Here is a 15,668-nt window from a genome sequence, read left to right as displayed (position 1 = left end):
CACAACATTACACACACACACACACACACACACACACACACCTCTAATAAAGAATACAGGCACCATCTAGTGCTTTCAATTGGCAAAGACTTATAAATACAAAAATACATATTGCACAATACAAACTTTCAAGATATAGGATCTATCTATCTATCTATCTATCTATCTATCTATCTATCTATCTATCTATCTATCTAAATTACTAAATTATCTATTGGATAGCTAAATAAAGAACAGTATAGAGAACAGCTGTTTTACAAATTCAGACAACAATATTTACAAAACAGAAGCAGTGTAATGTCCTTTACAATAATCCATCTTCTAAATAAATCTTATAGCTTCAGGTAGTGTAGTAACCGATGAACTTTACACAGTCATTCATTGAACTGACCTGAATGATCACCGAACTGACCTCAGCTGACCAATGACACTGTTTTCTTTTTAGAGCTACTGTACAGCAGAAATAAACTCAATCTGCACCATTATTTTCTGTTAATCCATGTAAAGCTGTACAATATGTAGGTTATTGTATAAAGGGCCTTAGAAATAAAGGTGACCTGACTTGAATGACTTGCTGAGGGATAAACATCTCAATGTCTGAAGTGTGTCGGACGAACAGGCATGTAATCCTCTACTGAGGACAACCAAATAAATGCCATTTTAACTAATAATTGTAAAGAACCTTCTCTTAAATACTGATTAACACTGCAAATGAATCAAATGCTGTTGTCTGATTCTACAACAAATGACTCTCAGTTGATTATTTTAAGTTATTTTAAGTCATTAACATAAATAAATGCAATATTTTTACATTATAAATAAATTATTTAATAAAGAAATGCCATATTTTACCAATTACTTTTTAGCAATTACTGGTTTTATTATTATTAATAATAGCCTATTTAGTTAAGTGATATGTTATGTAGGCCTGGCCTTTATATTAATTACAGCAAACATCACTCACCATTTTTACTAGACCTACATCAATGATACTACATCAATACCTTGCATTTTACCTTTTTCTTATTATTTTTAGTGTCAGCATATCTGGTATCACATTCATAATACACTGGTTTACTATTTCTAAGCCCAAAGGAGTGTATGCATGTTCTATTAACTTACCTTACACTTAGGTTACATTTACAGGATAGATTGTTCATTATTAGGCCTACTTATTTTATAATATATTTAAATATTTAAAATATACTTTTGTACTGAATTCTGTACGTGGTCAAACTGTTTGTGGACATCAAAAACAAAAAGTGCATTGAGAATGTAAAGTCTCATGAGATGTCGCGAGATGCCAAGAACCAATCAGAGACGCGTCTTCGTGTAAACGTACAGAAAACATGGCGGCGATCAGGAGAGCACTCTTACCAGAATAGCCAAACACTTTTAGTGTTTAAACCAAATATCGCAAACGTTTTGTTGCCATTTCAACCAAGTTATGACTACTGAAGCGGTATTGTTCATATTAGTTCAAATAAACCATGACCGACAAGAGAAACATCGGCGTGCGACATATATCAGATGCGAGAGAAAATCAGAGCAGAACTCTCAAACTTTCCCAGAAGAAAGTGAAAACAAAGACGCGAATGATCGGACTCAAACAGTCACAGTCTCCGTCTTATCACACTTCATACAGCTGTCGCAAAGGTAAGTAAAGTTAAGTTTGTGAGACACCAGATCTCGTGACAACGCATCGGAAAGCAAAGCAGCTGTTTATCCTTACAGAAGTAGCCTAACTTACTGTTACAGTGTCATGGTGTATAACCGTGCGACTGGACGCTATTTATGTATGTTATTTGCATGGCACTCCAGTGTGCTTCAAAGAATAGTGTTATTCTACAGTGGTAACGTTACATATCCAAAAACTCATGATGCTACTTGTTAGTGTCCACGTGAATTGTTCCATACAAAGTATAGTGTTGTTGACATTTTTACCTTAATTCTCAGATTTTACAACCCCAAAACGTCGACCAAGAATAAGATTCAACGGATGTTACAGCGAAGATTCGCCTAATGAGACTGAATCTCCGCAAGACATCATCTGGGATCCCAACTCACCCACGCAAAACTTGAATGGCAAGTGTGATCATGAAACTTACAGTAGTCGGTATTTATTTCTTTTCAATCACTTGTGTAGCGATTAGGTTGGTGGTATGAGCAAAACTTTTACATATGGCATGTTCCCCCCCCCCCCCCCCCCCCCCCTGTCAATTCAATTAATAGTTTAAATATTAAATAACTATGTGGTAATGTCTTTTACTGGACAATCTGATTTAATTGAACAAAAAACATGAATAAAATACTTGCACGCGAAAAACAACAACTATATAACTCATAACTAATGATATGACATAAGTGCAGCAACAGTTGTACATTACATAAAACTTAAAAGTCATCATGAAAGTAAAATCTACACTATTTACTTTGTTAGTGCACATTACTATTCTTGTGGTGAACAATTAACCCATGCAAGTTAAATACACAGGAAACAAATCGTTTGCTGTGATAATCTTTTATCATAATCTAAAAATGTGCTTCCGCTCTGTAATGGCGTTCCCTCTCTGATGATGTCAGTTTGATGGCTTGGCTAGAATATCCTCAACCACTTTCCTCCAACCGTCAGTCTTCTGTGAGCGAGGGATAGAGAGGAGGTGCGTTAAAATAAAACCCTGCCCTCTATTCAGTATTCCGTTTCACTTGAAAATGTCACGACAACACTGAAGTAAAGTCGGTTGCAACTTCCGGTTCACACTGACTTGAAGTTCAAAATTGTAAAATTACAAGCTTTTTACATCCAGCTCTGTGTGTTTGCATTACTTCATCTTTGTACATTGTCGTATGAACTCCAACTGTAGATATGTTTGTAAGTGGATTGCCACTGTGCATAATACCACCTTAAACAGATAAATGTCGCTTTCTTACTCAGTATCAGTACTAAATATTTGTAACCATTCACAGGAGGAGGAGATGCGAAAGTCATTGAGATATCAGAAATTGTCAATAGGATTGCACCAAAAGTAAGTATTGAACAATGTATATCCATATAGAATGGAAATTATGTACGTAATGGTCATTTTAATCTAATAGTTATACTATGTTTAAGGTTGAGAAGTCTAAAGAAAGAGACTCAGTGCTCCAGTGGATAGGAGACAGTGCCATACCCTGCACTCCAGAGATCAGACAGCCCAGAGTCAGGAGAATCTCAGCACGGTACGTGTCCTCTGATCACTAACAGGCTCAATACTTAAAACGTGCCGCAAACCTTTTTTTGACTATCATGCATAAAATGTCTCTACCTGACAGTTATGCTGCAACTGTATGACTGTCTTCACCATCTTTTCCCATTTTACCACTGGATCGGTGTTCACGGTGACTTTGAAAAAAGTCCAAAAAAAAGTGGAGATAAGATTAGAAAACATGAAGATCGTGTTGTCATAATTGTAGCTGAGACTGTAAGAGTTTGGTTTGTGTTGTCAACATGGAGAGAAGATGCTGTTTTCAGTGCTGCGAATCCACTTTAGCCGTTTTTTCCACTGTCGGGCCAAACCGTTCTCTTTTCTTAACCGTTCCTATCCGGGCCAACCGGTCTGGATATGGTACTTTTCCCTCTTTTTCCACCTCTCTTTTAAATCCTTTATGGTGTGTCCACTGGCGCAGAGTGAGCGCTTTCATTAATTCCTATGGAAGCTCAACTTTGGAATTAGTGGCAATTGCTTGAACGGTGAGTTCTTTATTATTCTTAATTAGACTATATTATTCTTATAGTCTGTTTTCTAACTGAACTAAATGATTTTGATTACTATAAAAGAATCAAAACGAGGATATAGGGCGGTGCCTCGGTGGGCAAGTGATGTAACCGGTGGTGCGGCTGAACACTGTCACACCAGTAACACTGACTATCAAAGCCAAAGCCTAAACTCATTATTTATCGGCAGGCAACGTGCAATATATTCCATTCCCTCTCTTAGAGGTGATTAGAAACAACTCGGAGCTCAACAAATATAGCATTCCTGTTTAATAAATAATAATATTAAAAAAAATTCTTTATCAACAGAAAGTAATCAAATGTAAAACATTGCATAGTCTCCACTGTATACATTAAATATAGATTAATCCTACTAAATCTTCTAAAGAGCAGTGAGTGAATTTCTCTGTTCTTTGTTTATTAACATTAATGACACAAACGGCAGCAGAAATATTACGCTGCTGTCTCTTTAAGATGGAATGCATGGATCCAATATACTGTTACAAATGCGACTTATTTCCCAACTGTTTATGCTCACATAAGACATAACCCGACGGTGTTTAAGCGAATACTCACTAAGCCTGGCATTTTTACATATTTCTCTGTTTAGGCGGTGAACCCGAAGCTCAAAGTTCACTTTCCTTGTCCCTGTTCCACTCCGTCTTGGAGCGCGCGCGCAGAAAGCTAACGGAACAGCATCACTTTCGTGGCTTAATGCAGTTTTAGAAACTCTTTTTATAATCGAGCATGTTCTGCAGTTTAGCAACAGTAGACTGTATTTTACGTCAGGTTTGTACTTTTAGGGAGGAAAGAATGTGCTAAAATATCACAGCCCTAGTTTCTTGCTGTCGTTGCTTTAGGGCTGCTGTCGCTGCAATGTCTCCACTCTCTGCCAAGACGTTGCAAATGTATTATCCTTCTCAAACGCCTGGTAGAACTGCCAGACTGAAGTATTTTTAGCTGTGCATAGAAAAATTGTCTCGCGAATTTTGCGTCATATGATCGCCTCTTCTGATCAGCCTTTATAGAGACCACCGAACAAACTATATAAAGCTATTATCAGCCGATAACAGTCGGTGCCCAATCAATTAGAGCACCCTTAGTTTGTTTTGGCATACACACTAATATCAGAGGTTTTTCCGATTTACATTAATTCCCCATCTTTTTCTTTTAGGCAGAGCAATGTTGAGGACCTCAAGAAACTTGCCAAGCAGTTTGACATCAATATGACTCGTCAGGACAAAGAGAAACAACAGGAGAGCACAGAAAAAAGAAATAAACTCAAGCTACAAAGTGATGGTACATCGACTACAGAAAGATCAACATCCATCCCGGTCTCGTTGGAACAACTAACTGGCTGCTCATCTCTAGCCCGCCAGGAAGAGGAAGAGCTTCAGGCACTGTTTGATGGTCCCACTCAGCACGTAAGTGGGAGACTGAGCCCGCCATCAGCAAACTGCACACCAGAAAGCAGTACTGAACCTGGAGCTCAGGCTGGACAGAGGTCAAGTTCTGCAGCAATCAAGAATGCTCCTGTGGACGCACCTAAAGCTAATGAGGCGAAGTTTGATGACGACTGGGAAAATGATGACCTTCTGAATGACACATTTGTGTTGGAAATGACACAGAACCCAGTGCCTTTGAATGTAGCTCAGAAACAGAGCACTGCTCAGCCCAAGTCTTGCTCTAAGAAATGTCATTTTGAGGCCAAGGTTAATCCCTCTGTATCTAATGGCAGAAACATCTGTTTTGAAACTCAGCAGAGCACCAGCAAAAGCAGCACCTTTACCAAGACACTTCCTGATGTCAAAACGTCTAATCGAAGCACTTTTAGGTCGAAGCCACCTGCTTCTGTCCAGAATCACACTACTGAGAAGCTGCTAAAGACTTCACCTGTGAATCAAGAAAAACAGCCAACACAGCCATCCCAGGGTACAAAACAAGGAGAGCTTGATGGAATGACCAAAGATGGGGGAGTTTCAAGTCAGTCCTCGTCTGTTCAGTTTGATGGGGTTTCAGAGGAGGACATGAAGTCTCTGTTTGATTCCGATAGTCTGTGGAATGACGAAGACGACGATGATCTCCTTTTTCAGGCTTGCGATGACGTGGAAAAGTTATCGGCCAGTCAAGAACAGCAAAGACGCAGCGAAAAGTACAAAAATCTTGCACATGACAAATCAAGAAGCTTTGCATCTAAAACACCTTCCTCTTCTGACACCATTTGTTCTCAGAACATGGGCATCAACAGCAGGGGCAAACCACAAGAACCCACAAAATCCACTCGCGTATTTGCTCGCTCAAACTCAGTACCGTGTACAAGTGGCAGCTCTGGATTTAAACAGGGCTACGGTGTGTTACCGACAACTAAAAGTTCCGGCTCTGTATTAGGGAGTCATAGTGGACATGCGCAAAACAAATCGAATCAAGTGAAAAGTGCCTTAGGATGCAGGCCTGGTTCTGCCGGATCCATGGACACCTCAAAGACTGTTATGCCACACAGCGCAACAGTAGGAAATACTTCTAACTCCCACCATTACACGTTCAAAAGACATCTGTCGGACTCCATGACGCTAACCAACAAAGGTAAGCTTTGTACGTTGTGGCACTGGCACCTGCAGCACATTAGCTCTGAAATTGCATCACAGAATACTCCTACAGGAGATGACTGTAATAGGCAAGTTTGCTTAACCTGTTAAAAGAATAGTTCAAGCCTAAATGAAAAATCTGTCATCGTTTGCTCACCCTCTTGTTGATCCAGACCCGCATGACTCTTTTCCGTGGAAAATGAGATTTTTTTTTCAAGAATATTCACATTGCTCTTTTACAATTCAACGAAAGCACAAACCAAAGGACCATAAAATTATCTTAAAAGTAGTCCAATAGATTTGTACATTATATGTATAGTACATTCCAAGTCTTTAACTGCTAAAAATGTTGTTTAATGAACCATTTTTTTGTTTTATCAGCGAGAGCAAAGATAACGAAAAATATGCATAGTGACGATAATTAAATACATTTTAATTAAACCGTACGGTTTATGAAAATTGCAAGAAAAAAATAACACTGCAAGATGTAGACATTGCACAAATACACTATATACTGTATGTATAAAATATAAATAAATAAATAAGCAAGCAGAAAGCGATGCATAAGGATGTAGTGTAACGACGAATTAGTATTTTTTCCGAAGTGTTGTTGACAACTTATGTTAATTAATAATTGTTGCAAACTGGTAGGGCTGCAACAAACGATTATTTTAATAATCGATTAATCTAACGATTATTAGAACGATTAATCAACTAATCGTCGATTATTTCGCTGACTAATCAGTAAGTTTGGAATGATTATTCAGCTTTTTCAATTAGTTAAAACACTGAGTTATACATATTCTAACTATAATATAAAAAAAGAAAATCACTTCAGCTTTTGAAATGGTTGTATTAATGAACTTTGAGCCAACTAAACAGGTCATTCTCTTTAAGTTCTCAGATTTCTGTCCAACTCAAATCACACACAAATGCTCTCTAAACATTGTTTAAATATTCTGTTCTCTTTCAATAGAAAAAAAACAAAACAAAAATGAATCAGCTGCATTACAGAAAAACTTAATCTGCAAACAATTATTTTAGGTTGACATGAGTTAAATTGATATTATAAAAGTGACATGACAATTGAGCTAACAGAGAGAATGAGACATTCTCATTCACCTTTTAATTTACAGTATGAAAAAGTAACTGACACGATATTCTTCATAACATCTACTTTTCTAAGTCTTCATGAATATGGAACAAAATACAGGCAAGTGATCAGACTGTAATACCTAATAGTGTTACAATAATTAAAACAGCCCTGACTCCCAAGCTCGATCAAGCTTTATTCTATGCAAAAATAAATCATCACATTACTGTAATTATATTATTATTGTTCATATTATTGCTATTATTAGTAGTATTGCATTCTCTAATAAAGAGATTTACTGCTAGTTATTTAGCTACAGCTGGAGAACATTCACCTCTCACCGGCTCGTAGTCGTCTTGTGCTTTTACATGCTGTGCTCCCGTGAAAAGCAAGTTCCACCTTGCATGTATTGCACACGACAGTATTCTTGGTTTGAAGTTTAAAACTTTCACACACCTTGCTAGTTCGGATTCGTTTGCACTCCGTCATAATTCGCGCTGTGTTTTCTTCTACCGCAACAGCATTTGTAACGGCTGCATTACACTCTAGCGCTACAGCGCCGTAGCGGTCAAATCGCGATATTGCAGGCCCTTACATTAGGTCACGTGGGATCAAACGACTACTCGACAACAAGATATTTTGTCGACAATTTTTTATTGTCGACATTGTCGACAATGTCGAATAATCGTTTCAGCCCTACAAACTGGTACTACCAACAAAATATTAGTGCATTCCTGGAACTGGGCGTCGTTACACTACATCCTTATGCATCGCTTTCTGCCAGGACTTTTAAGTGCTTTTCCCAAATTACGGAAGTGACGTCGACGTGCGGGTTAGCAGTAGCATGAGTCAGGCAAGTGTTATTTAAATAAACTCCTGATGTACTTACAAACTTTCCAATACCTCGTTTTATGAGTACAGAACCTATTTGTACTACTGTAGAAGTTTGGTCCCATTCCGGGCATTATTAGTGGGGTAATTTACGAGATACAACCTAGGATCCATTAGCGCCTGCACTAAGCCATTCGGCTGATATCTCTAAATAAGCTCTAACTTTAATAATGTTCGACCAAGGTATAAAAAGCTGCTGGGGGGTGTTTGGCTCGAGGTCATGGTGCAAAGGACCCTACTACACTCCTTTACTCCGAATCATCCCTTTAACACTAGGCCCAAGTGATTATTTAACTGAAAATATTGGCCTCGGTGTCACTCTTAAGTCTTATTTTCACTAGCGCATATTCAAACATGGCTGTTCTTGAATGTTTGTGAGATACTCTAATGCCGTTGGTGTCCTTAACGTTAAACCTGGCTGGACTCTGGGAACGTGACTGAAATTTAAGATAGGAAGTGAATATTTTCAGTGTAAATGTTTTTCAGTGTGTCTCTCTCACAGTGTGGCTATTTCAATGCTTTTGCGTTCTCTCAGAAAAGTTTCGCGTAGCGTTCACCGAATACAGATTTCAGTAAGTTGTATTGTATCTTTCAACATACCTTCTGGTGTTCATTCATGTTTATTTTGTGTTATAACTAGTAGTACAGCGAATTAGATTAAAAGAGAGATTCTCTGGATTTAAGAATTGATATCGGTTCATAAAAACGAGAATCGAGAAATCGACTTTTTTTTTTAACTCAGCCCTACTTGATTATGTCCTTGGAAAAGAGCAATGAAAAACATTCTTCAAATATTTGTCCTTTGGTGTTCCTTTGCAGAAAGACATGAGGATGCGAAAATGATATTTTTATTTTGGGGTGAACTGTTACTTTAACTATCACATTGGCTCTGACTGTCTTCTAATGTACTTGCTGTTATAGAAAGTTTATGAGGGCCGAATTAAACATTGAAACTCCGAGATTACAATTCAAGCGTTAAAAGTTTTACATGTCCCAGTTACATTCCACAGAACCGTAACCCAACTTTTTTGTTGTTGTTTTGCAGTTTTTATTTCATCCCATACGACAGCCAAATGTTCAGCTGCCGAGATTGAGAGGAAGAAACAGGAAGCGATTGCGAGAAGGAGATTACGGATGCAGGCGAGTCAAAAAGATGGAACCCCGACATAGGACACCACAGGGAAGCTTGTGCTGAACTGAATGTCAGGGATGTTCTGGCCTGTAAAGAACTAAATTATGTGATTATGACACAGTAATGGTAGCAATGAAGGCTGGGAAGCATATAGCCTGGAGATCATATTTCAGTCCTCCAAATCCATTACTAATTTAGAGTTGAACACTAATTTGTCTCTTTGAAGGAAATGTTACTTGAAGATTTCTCATGCTTTTCTGAATAATGTACTGCAGTGTCATATCTGTCTAACTGCCAAACTAAATGGCTAGAGTTACAAAAGAAAGCAATTTCTCGCACATTACGGTTCCGTTATTACAACCCAGTATTGTCAGTAAAATTTATGGCTGATGTCTGCAAGTCCTCACACTTTTTTTTTTTTTTTCACAATTTGATGAAGCATTACTAACCATGCGTCATCTGAATCGTGAAAGAAAAGGAACAGACTTCGGATTATGCCTCATTATATGCGGTTACAAATGTAAGGTCACTTTCAATTGGTCAGTATTAGGTCTAGTCTTCTGATCGTAGTCTTTACCTGTTATTAATGGGGAAAAAATACTTGAATTTATCAAATCAAGCTAAAGATCCTGGAGATCTTTTTTGTTGTTGTCTTTGTTACATATTTTTTTGTTAAACACAATTGTGTCACTATTAAAAAAAAGCAAACAAAGAAGAAGCAAAAGTTATAGTGTATTGTTGCTTCCAAAAGTCTCGAATAAAACATTTTGAATGTTGACTGACTGCAATCTTTGACTCTCTATCAGTCATATTTAATCGATAATTACATCCAGAAATAGCAGTTCAGATGTCAAAACCTCATTCATAACTAATTACCTTCTTAATGTGTAATGCTCTTAAAATGTAATCTTTTAAAAATTACATTTTCTATGCTAATAATAAAAAAGCCCATCCACACCTGGTTTATTGTATGTCACAATGTTAGTCATTGTGTGCCTCGGGGAATGTCGGCATATCATTGGGATCCGGCCCTTCTCAGGTGGAAGCCACACAGGTGTGTGTGCGTGTTTGTACTCCGCCGGTCGAGGCGCAGCAAAGCGTATTGTAGCGTAACCCCCCCACCACCACCCCTCCTCTCCCGGCACAATTACTGTAAATCAAATGCCACAGTAATTTGGCAAGAGGATGAGGACTTTTTTATTACTGTGATTATGGTTATGATGATGACTACAATTTATTCCAAGCAGATGATGAAAATGCTGGGCCCTACAGGTGTTGAGTTCATACAATATAGAAGTTGGTGAAGGATTTTTCTGTAATGTGGCATTATCAAGCTGCTGTGGAACAGAGTAATGGGTGTTTCTGTATTTTTGCGTCAAAAAATGGAGAGCAATTACTGATTATTGTGATGGATCCATGCCATGCAGCGAGAGCGTACTCTGGTATCAAGCTGTAGTAATTACGTCAAATTACTGTGTCTCGGTGCCAGATGCAATTTGCATTTCAGCATACTTGTTGGTTTGGGAAGAAACAAGATAACGGTTCTCAGACTAAGCAAGAAGGAAACTCTAACTGTAAATTGGAGTCCGGAGAGACTAAAATGTTCTTGATACGGTGTCTTAAAGCTTAATGTACAGTGATGACATTGTGCTTTCTCAAAAACTAACAACACCTAATCCCTTTCACTCAATAGTGCCCAATGTAGTGTCATGCCCCCACTTACCAGAGTCAATTCAGCCAGAGGGAGTTGACGAAAGCTCTGACACAGAGTGTTATCTGTGTGTTCACAACATTAGGACACCGTATGGGTAAAACTGACCCAAGTTTAAAGTTCCATGGAACTTTGACAGCCTGGGAAATCTTAAAAGGAGAGGACGCGCAAAAATGGTGTTTCTGTCATTCACTCTCATGTGATGGCAAAACACGAAAAGAGACATTTCGAAGAATCTTTATGCAGTGCTTTTCTATAAAATGACATTTTATACATTCATTTTGAACTTCATGAAGAACCTTTCATTTAATCAAAATGTTATTTAAAGTGGGAATAGGTTCTTATTATTATTAACATGTTCTTCAAAAAAAACATGGGTTTTATGTTTAGTTTTTTACTCACAGTCATTCCAATCCCCTAAGACTTTCGCTCATCTTCGGAACTCAAATGAAGAGCTTTTTTGATGAAATCTGAGAGTTGTTCATAAAGTGATCATGTCTCTTCATGAAATTTGGATTAAACCACTCAATTCATGTGGATTAGTTTTACGATTTCTTTATGGACTTTTTGAAGCATCAAAGTGTCAGTTGCATAGCTGTCAATGGAGAGACAGAAAGCTCTCAGATTTCATCAAAAAGATCTTCATTTGTGTTTCTAAGATGAATGAATGTCTTACGGGTTTGGAATGACACAATTTAAGAGTGTATTTTTCTATAAAAGTACAGGGTTTTTTTTACCAGAAGTGGTCCATAAGAAGTGTCCATATAAGGACTAACATGATGAAAATTGAGAAGATTATCAGTCGATTTAAATTTTAGTCTTCAGTCTTTTGTCCCTCAAATCTTTCAAGTGACTTAAACGACATGTTCGCTAATTCTTACCCAGCTCTGTATCGTTATGGTGTCAGTAGTAAGTAAAAGGAATATGTGTACTCTTCAAAAGTTTGCTGACAAATAAAAGAGATCTGGGCGCAGGTAAAATGGTGAAAGAGTAATTGTATGTGTGTGTATGTATTTATATATAAACTATCCCTCATTACATTCTTTAAATTTTTTCTTTTGTGATCCATAGAAGAAGAAAAAAAAAAAACAGCATAAAGGTTTGGAATGACATGAGGATAAAAAAATAAAGTCTGAAATTTGATTTTTGTGGGATGCCAAAATCATCATATCAAGTGAGCTTCTCTTTTTGGCATTGAACACGTAAAGAAAACATTACACAATAGACAATTAGATGGTATTCCCATTTCCCATCCGTTATGCCACGGCAGTTGTTGTCATAGCATCGTCCGTTGCAGATTACGACACAAAGGTATGACTAATACACAAAACAGCGGAGCGGGGGGCACAGGGGGGCTCCAGTTGTCATCAAGCTAAATGAACTGTGAATATTTTCACAGTGCGTGTCATTAGCAGCTCAGATTTGTTTCAACAAGGCTTACCTGAGGGCTCTCTTCATTGGCCCCCAGGTATGAGCGGGCTAATGCACACACTAAAGCAGAGCCTTCTCCCTTCCACAGGCTTCTCCAAACTGAAAGAAGCCTCATGTTTTCTCCATTACGAGAGCATTCCTGCGCAGACAGGTCGGTCAGATTGCACAAGGAATATGCTGAATTCACTCATTTGAAAAGACCCTATAGCTGTTATTCTAGTATGTTCTTCTGGAAACATTTCTAGGATATGACAAACCTGCCATTGGTGAACAGTTTTTGTTTCTAACGTTTGCCATTGCTTTCTGAACGTATTCCGCAAAATCTCTTTTTGGTTCCTAATTATATACGAGTCACAGCTAGTGTTGTGAGATATTAGTAGTCAATGTGATTTGTGTGTTATATTCCAAGTCTTCTCTTGTGGAAAAAGAAGTATACTTTAGCAGTTATGGAAATAAAATACTTTAAAATAATGTGTGTGAACCGAATGTAATATTTTCAGACACTTAATTGCATGTTATTCACACTTAAATGACAACATAGTAATTTAAATGCAAACAGTTTAGACTGCTTTTTTGACCCACTTAACTTCTTTATATGTAATTTCATAATTAAACAAATGACCTCACAAGCATTTACAGTAAACTTGAATGCTTTAAAATGCATTATTACAAAGTGCACTTTTAAAAAGGGTACTTAAGTGTGTAAGAAACAGTCATAAAAGTGTGTTCTTACTTAAGTGGCCTTTTATTTCATTCATTTTATATTATTGCAAGTGCTTTGTTGTTGTTGTTGATTTAAATATAAACTTTAAAAAGAATTGAAGTACCTTACAAGTGCATGTTCAGTACAATTAAACACTTCTTTTTCGCAACAAGATTTGTGCGACTTGAGAAAGTCAAATCATCCAGTACGAGTTGACAAAAGGTGCTAGTGTAACCTCTGACAGAGTGTGTTATCTGTATGTTAACATCAAGCCACAGTAAGCATGACATTTGCCAAGTTTACCATTCCTTAGAACTTCCAACGGCCGGGGGAATTACAGAGCTTAAAGGGACAGTTCACCCACATATGCAAATGCTGGCCTTTTTTACTCAACATTATGTAGTTCGTGATTTCATTTGTTTGTGAAAGACCAATGAAGAAATGTTCAAGTATGTTCATGCGATTACCATAAAAGTGGTCAATGTTACATATGCACTATAAAGTCTTCTAAGTCACACTGAAGCTTTGTGTGAGAAAAACAGACCTACGTTTCTATTTACTGAACATCTTTCCATCTGCTGCAGCTCTTAATTCTCATCCTGCATTCTGCATATTCGAACTGGCACGTCGTGTTCTGTTATGACAAGCGAGAGCGCGTGGTGTTGACGTCCAATGTCAGTGCCTTCAAACCCGCTGTGACGGATTGACGCATCGTGAATTAGTTTGTCACAAATCAAATCAAATATTTAATTTATCAAATGAGATTCAGATGAGGGGGATATTTAAGACTTAATTTGGTCCAGTGTTATTTTAGTATCTAATACTATTATAGTTTTGGTTAATAATTTGAATTCAATTTGATTTTTATATTTTCTGTTTTCATTTGAATAAGAACTAGTTTTTAAATGTGTCTATAGAGGTTTACTTTTAGTATAGTTTTAAGTATGTCAACTTAAACTCAATATATAGTTATTATTGTAAATATATATATATATATTTAGTTAACGATAATAGTTTTTCACATATTGTTTGACTTAAGTAGACTTAAATATAGTGCACACAAGTCATATGGATTCATCTTGAATCCCCTGATTTGATAAGACCCATGCAGTCGCCATATTTATAAAAATAAAAATAAAAACATTTTTTGGGATATGACAAATATTTGGCACCAGTTGAACTTTTTCCACAACAGATTACAGGGCATGCATTGTGTCACTCTCAGAGTTTATTCTTGGTGCATGTTCCTGCAGATGGGCTGCAAACCTCTTTTTGGCTCCCCGTCCTGCATGAGTCATTGCTTCTCTTAGACTGTAGCTTTTGGTTGCTAGTGTTTTGAGGTTTATGTTTTTCTTTCTGTCTTTATCTGATTTCTCATCAAGATATTCCCCTATCTAACTCTATTAGGCTTACTGATAAGAACCCACAGACCGAAGCCTATTTCCCTTAAACATTTCTCCATTGCACAAACTCTGTCTAACAAATAACCCTGTCACTGCATTCCTTAAGCCTACATCTGCCAACACCTTCTCGCTACAATGGCCTCAGTATTTTTTTTTTTTTTTTTTTGGCATGCCATCATATGGCGGCGTGGGCTGTAATGGTGTGCTGACAGGTTTAGGGTGAGGTAATTTTTTTTTTTTATACACCAGATCAGCCCCTGAGGAACTGAGCAGGCCTGTGGCCTTCAGCTTTTAATCAAACTGACTTATTATGAACTAATTGTTGATATAAACTTTTAACGGATTGGACAAATCACTTTCCGTTCAGCACATTGTCATTTCTGACGTGTCTTTCCAATGCACATTTGGTTTTGATTGCGCGAGCTGTGGTGTGTGTGTTCCGTAATGATGCTAAAACACTGGCGGTGTGTGTGATTAAGGCTTGCTCATGCTGAGCAGTGCTTCAGTTCATTATGTGTTAGAAGACTGCATAAAGAAGTCTCTGATTGAAATCCCAGCTGTCCGTTACACACACACACACACACACACACAAACTCCATGGAAAATGCACCAGAGCTCAGGTCCGTGGGCTTCCCGTCTGCAGTCCTCTGCTTTCCTCTCCGGTCCTCTTTCGCTCAGGTCGACTTGACTCCCATGTCCCACCTGGACATGACACATCCTGTAACACCTCCGTGTGAAAGCTCTTCCACCTCTCCAGTCTTCCATCAGTGGCAGCTAATGGGGGTATTTGTTACTGTCAGCTCATCTGGCCTCCATTACACCCCTCAGTGTTTGCTCTCCTTTTGGCCAAGGCACACTGTTTTTGTTTTGCAGCTTCATTATGCTCTGGTTTTGCCATTTTTTTATGTGCATTCTCAGGACGTCCAGCTCTGGAAAAAGAGACGGGATTGTGTTCGATGTTCTCT

General features: G+C 37.8%; 1 protein-coding gene across 1 annotated transcript; it reads left to right on the top strand.

Moving 5' to 3' along the window:
• The first annotated feature begins 1,338 nt into the window (after positions 1 to 1,338).
• Positions 1,339 to 10,233, top strand: etaa1b (ETAA1 activator of ATR kinase b). Its single transcript, XM_084391755.1, has 6 exons — positions 1,339 to 1,656; positions 1,957 to 2,085; positions 2,968 to 3,026; positions 3,113 to 3,219; positions 4,929 to 6,337; positions 9,369 to 10,233. Exons 1-6 carry the CDS (start codon positions 1,491 to 1,493, stop codon positions 9,491 to 9,493), a joined length of 1,995 nt encoding a protein of 664 aa, XP_084247881.1. The 5' UTR covers positions 1,339 to 1,490; the 3' UTR covers positions 9,494 to 10,233.
• The last annotated feature ends 5,435 nt before the right edge of the window (positions 10,234 to 15,668 follow it).

This window comes from Rutilus rutilus, assembly GCF_951802725.1.
Source record: "Rutilus rutilus genome assembly, chromosome: 20".
Classification (NCBI taxonomy): Eukaryota; Metazoa; Chordata; class Actinopteri; order Cypriniformes; family Leuciscidae; genus Rutilus; species Rutilus rutilus.
The sequence above is the reverse complement of the archived record's forward strand: the minus strand, read 5'-3'. Positions and strand labels throughout refer to the sequence as shown.

Coding starts and splice junctions, on each gene's coding strand:
- etaa1b (XM_084391755.1), top strand. CDS start 1,491: ATGACCGACAAGAGAAACATCGGCGTGCGACATATATCAGATGCGAGA. Junction 3,220..4,928: donor GTCAGGAGAATCTCAGCACG/GTACGTGTCCTC, acceptor TTTTTCTTTTAG/GCAGAGCAATGTTGAGGACC. Junction 6,338..9,368: donor CATGACGCTAACCAACAAAG/GTAAGCTTTGTA, acceptor GTTGTTTTGCAG/TTTTTATTTCATCCCATACG.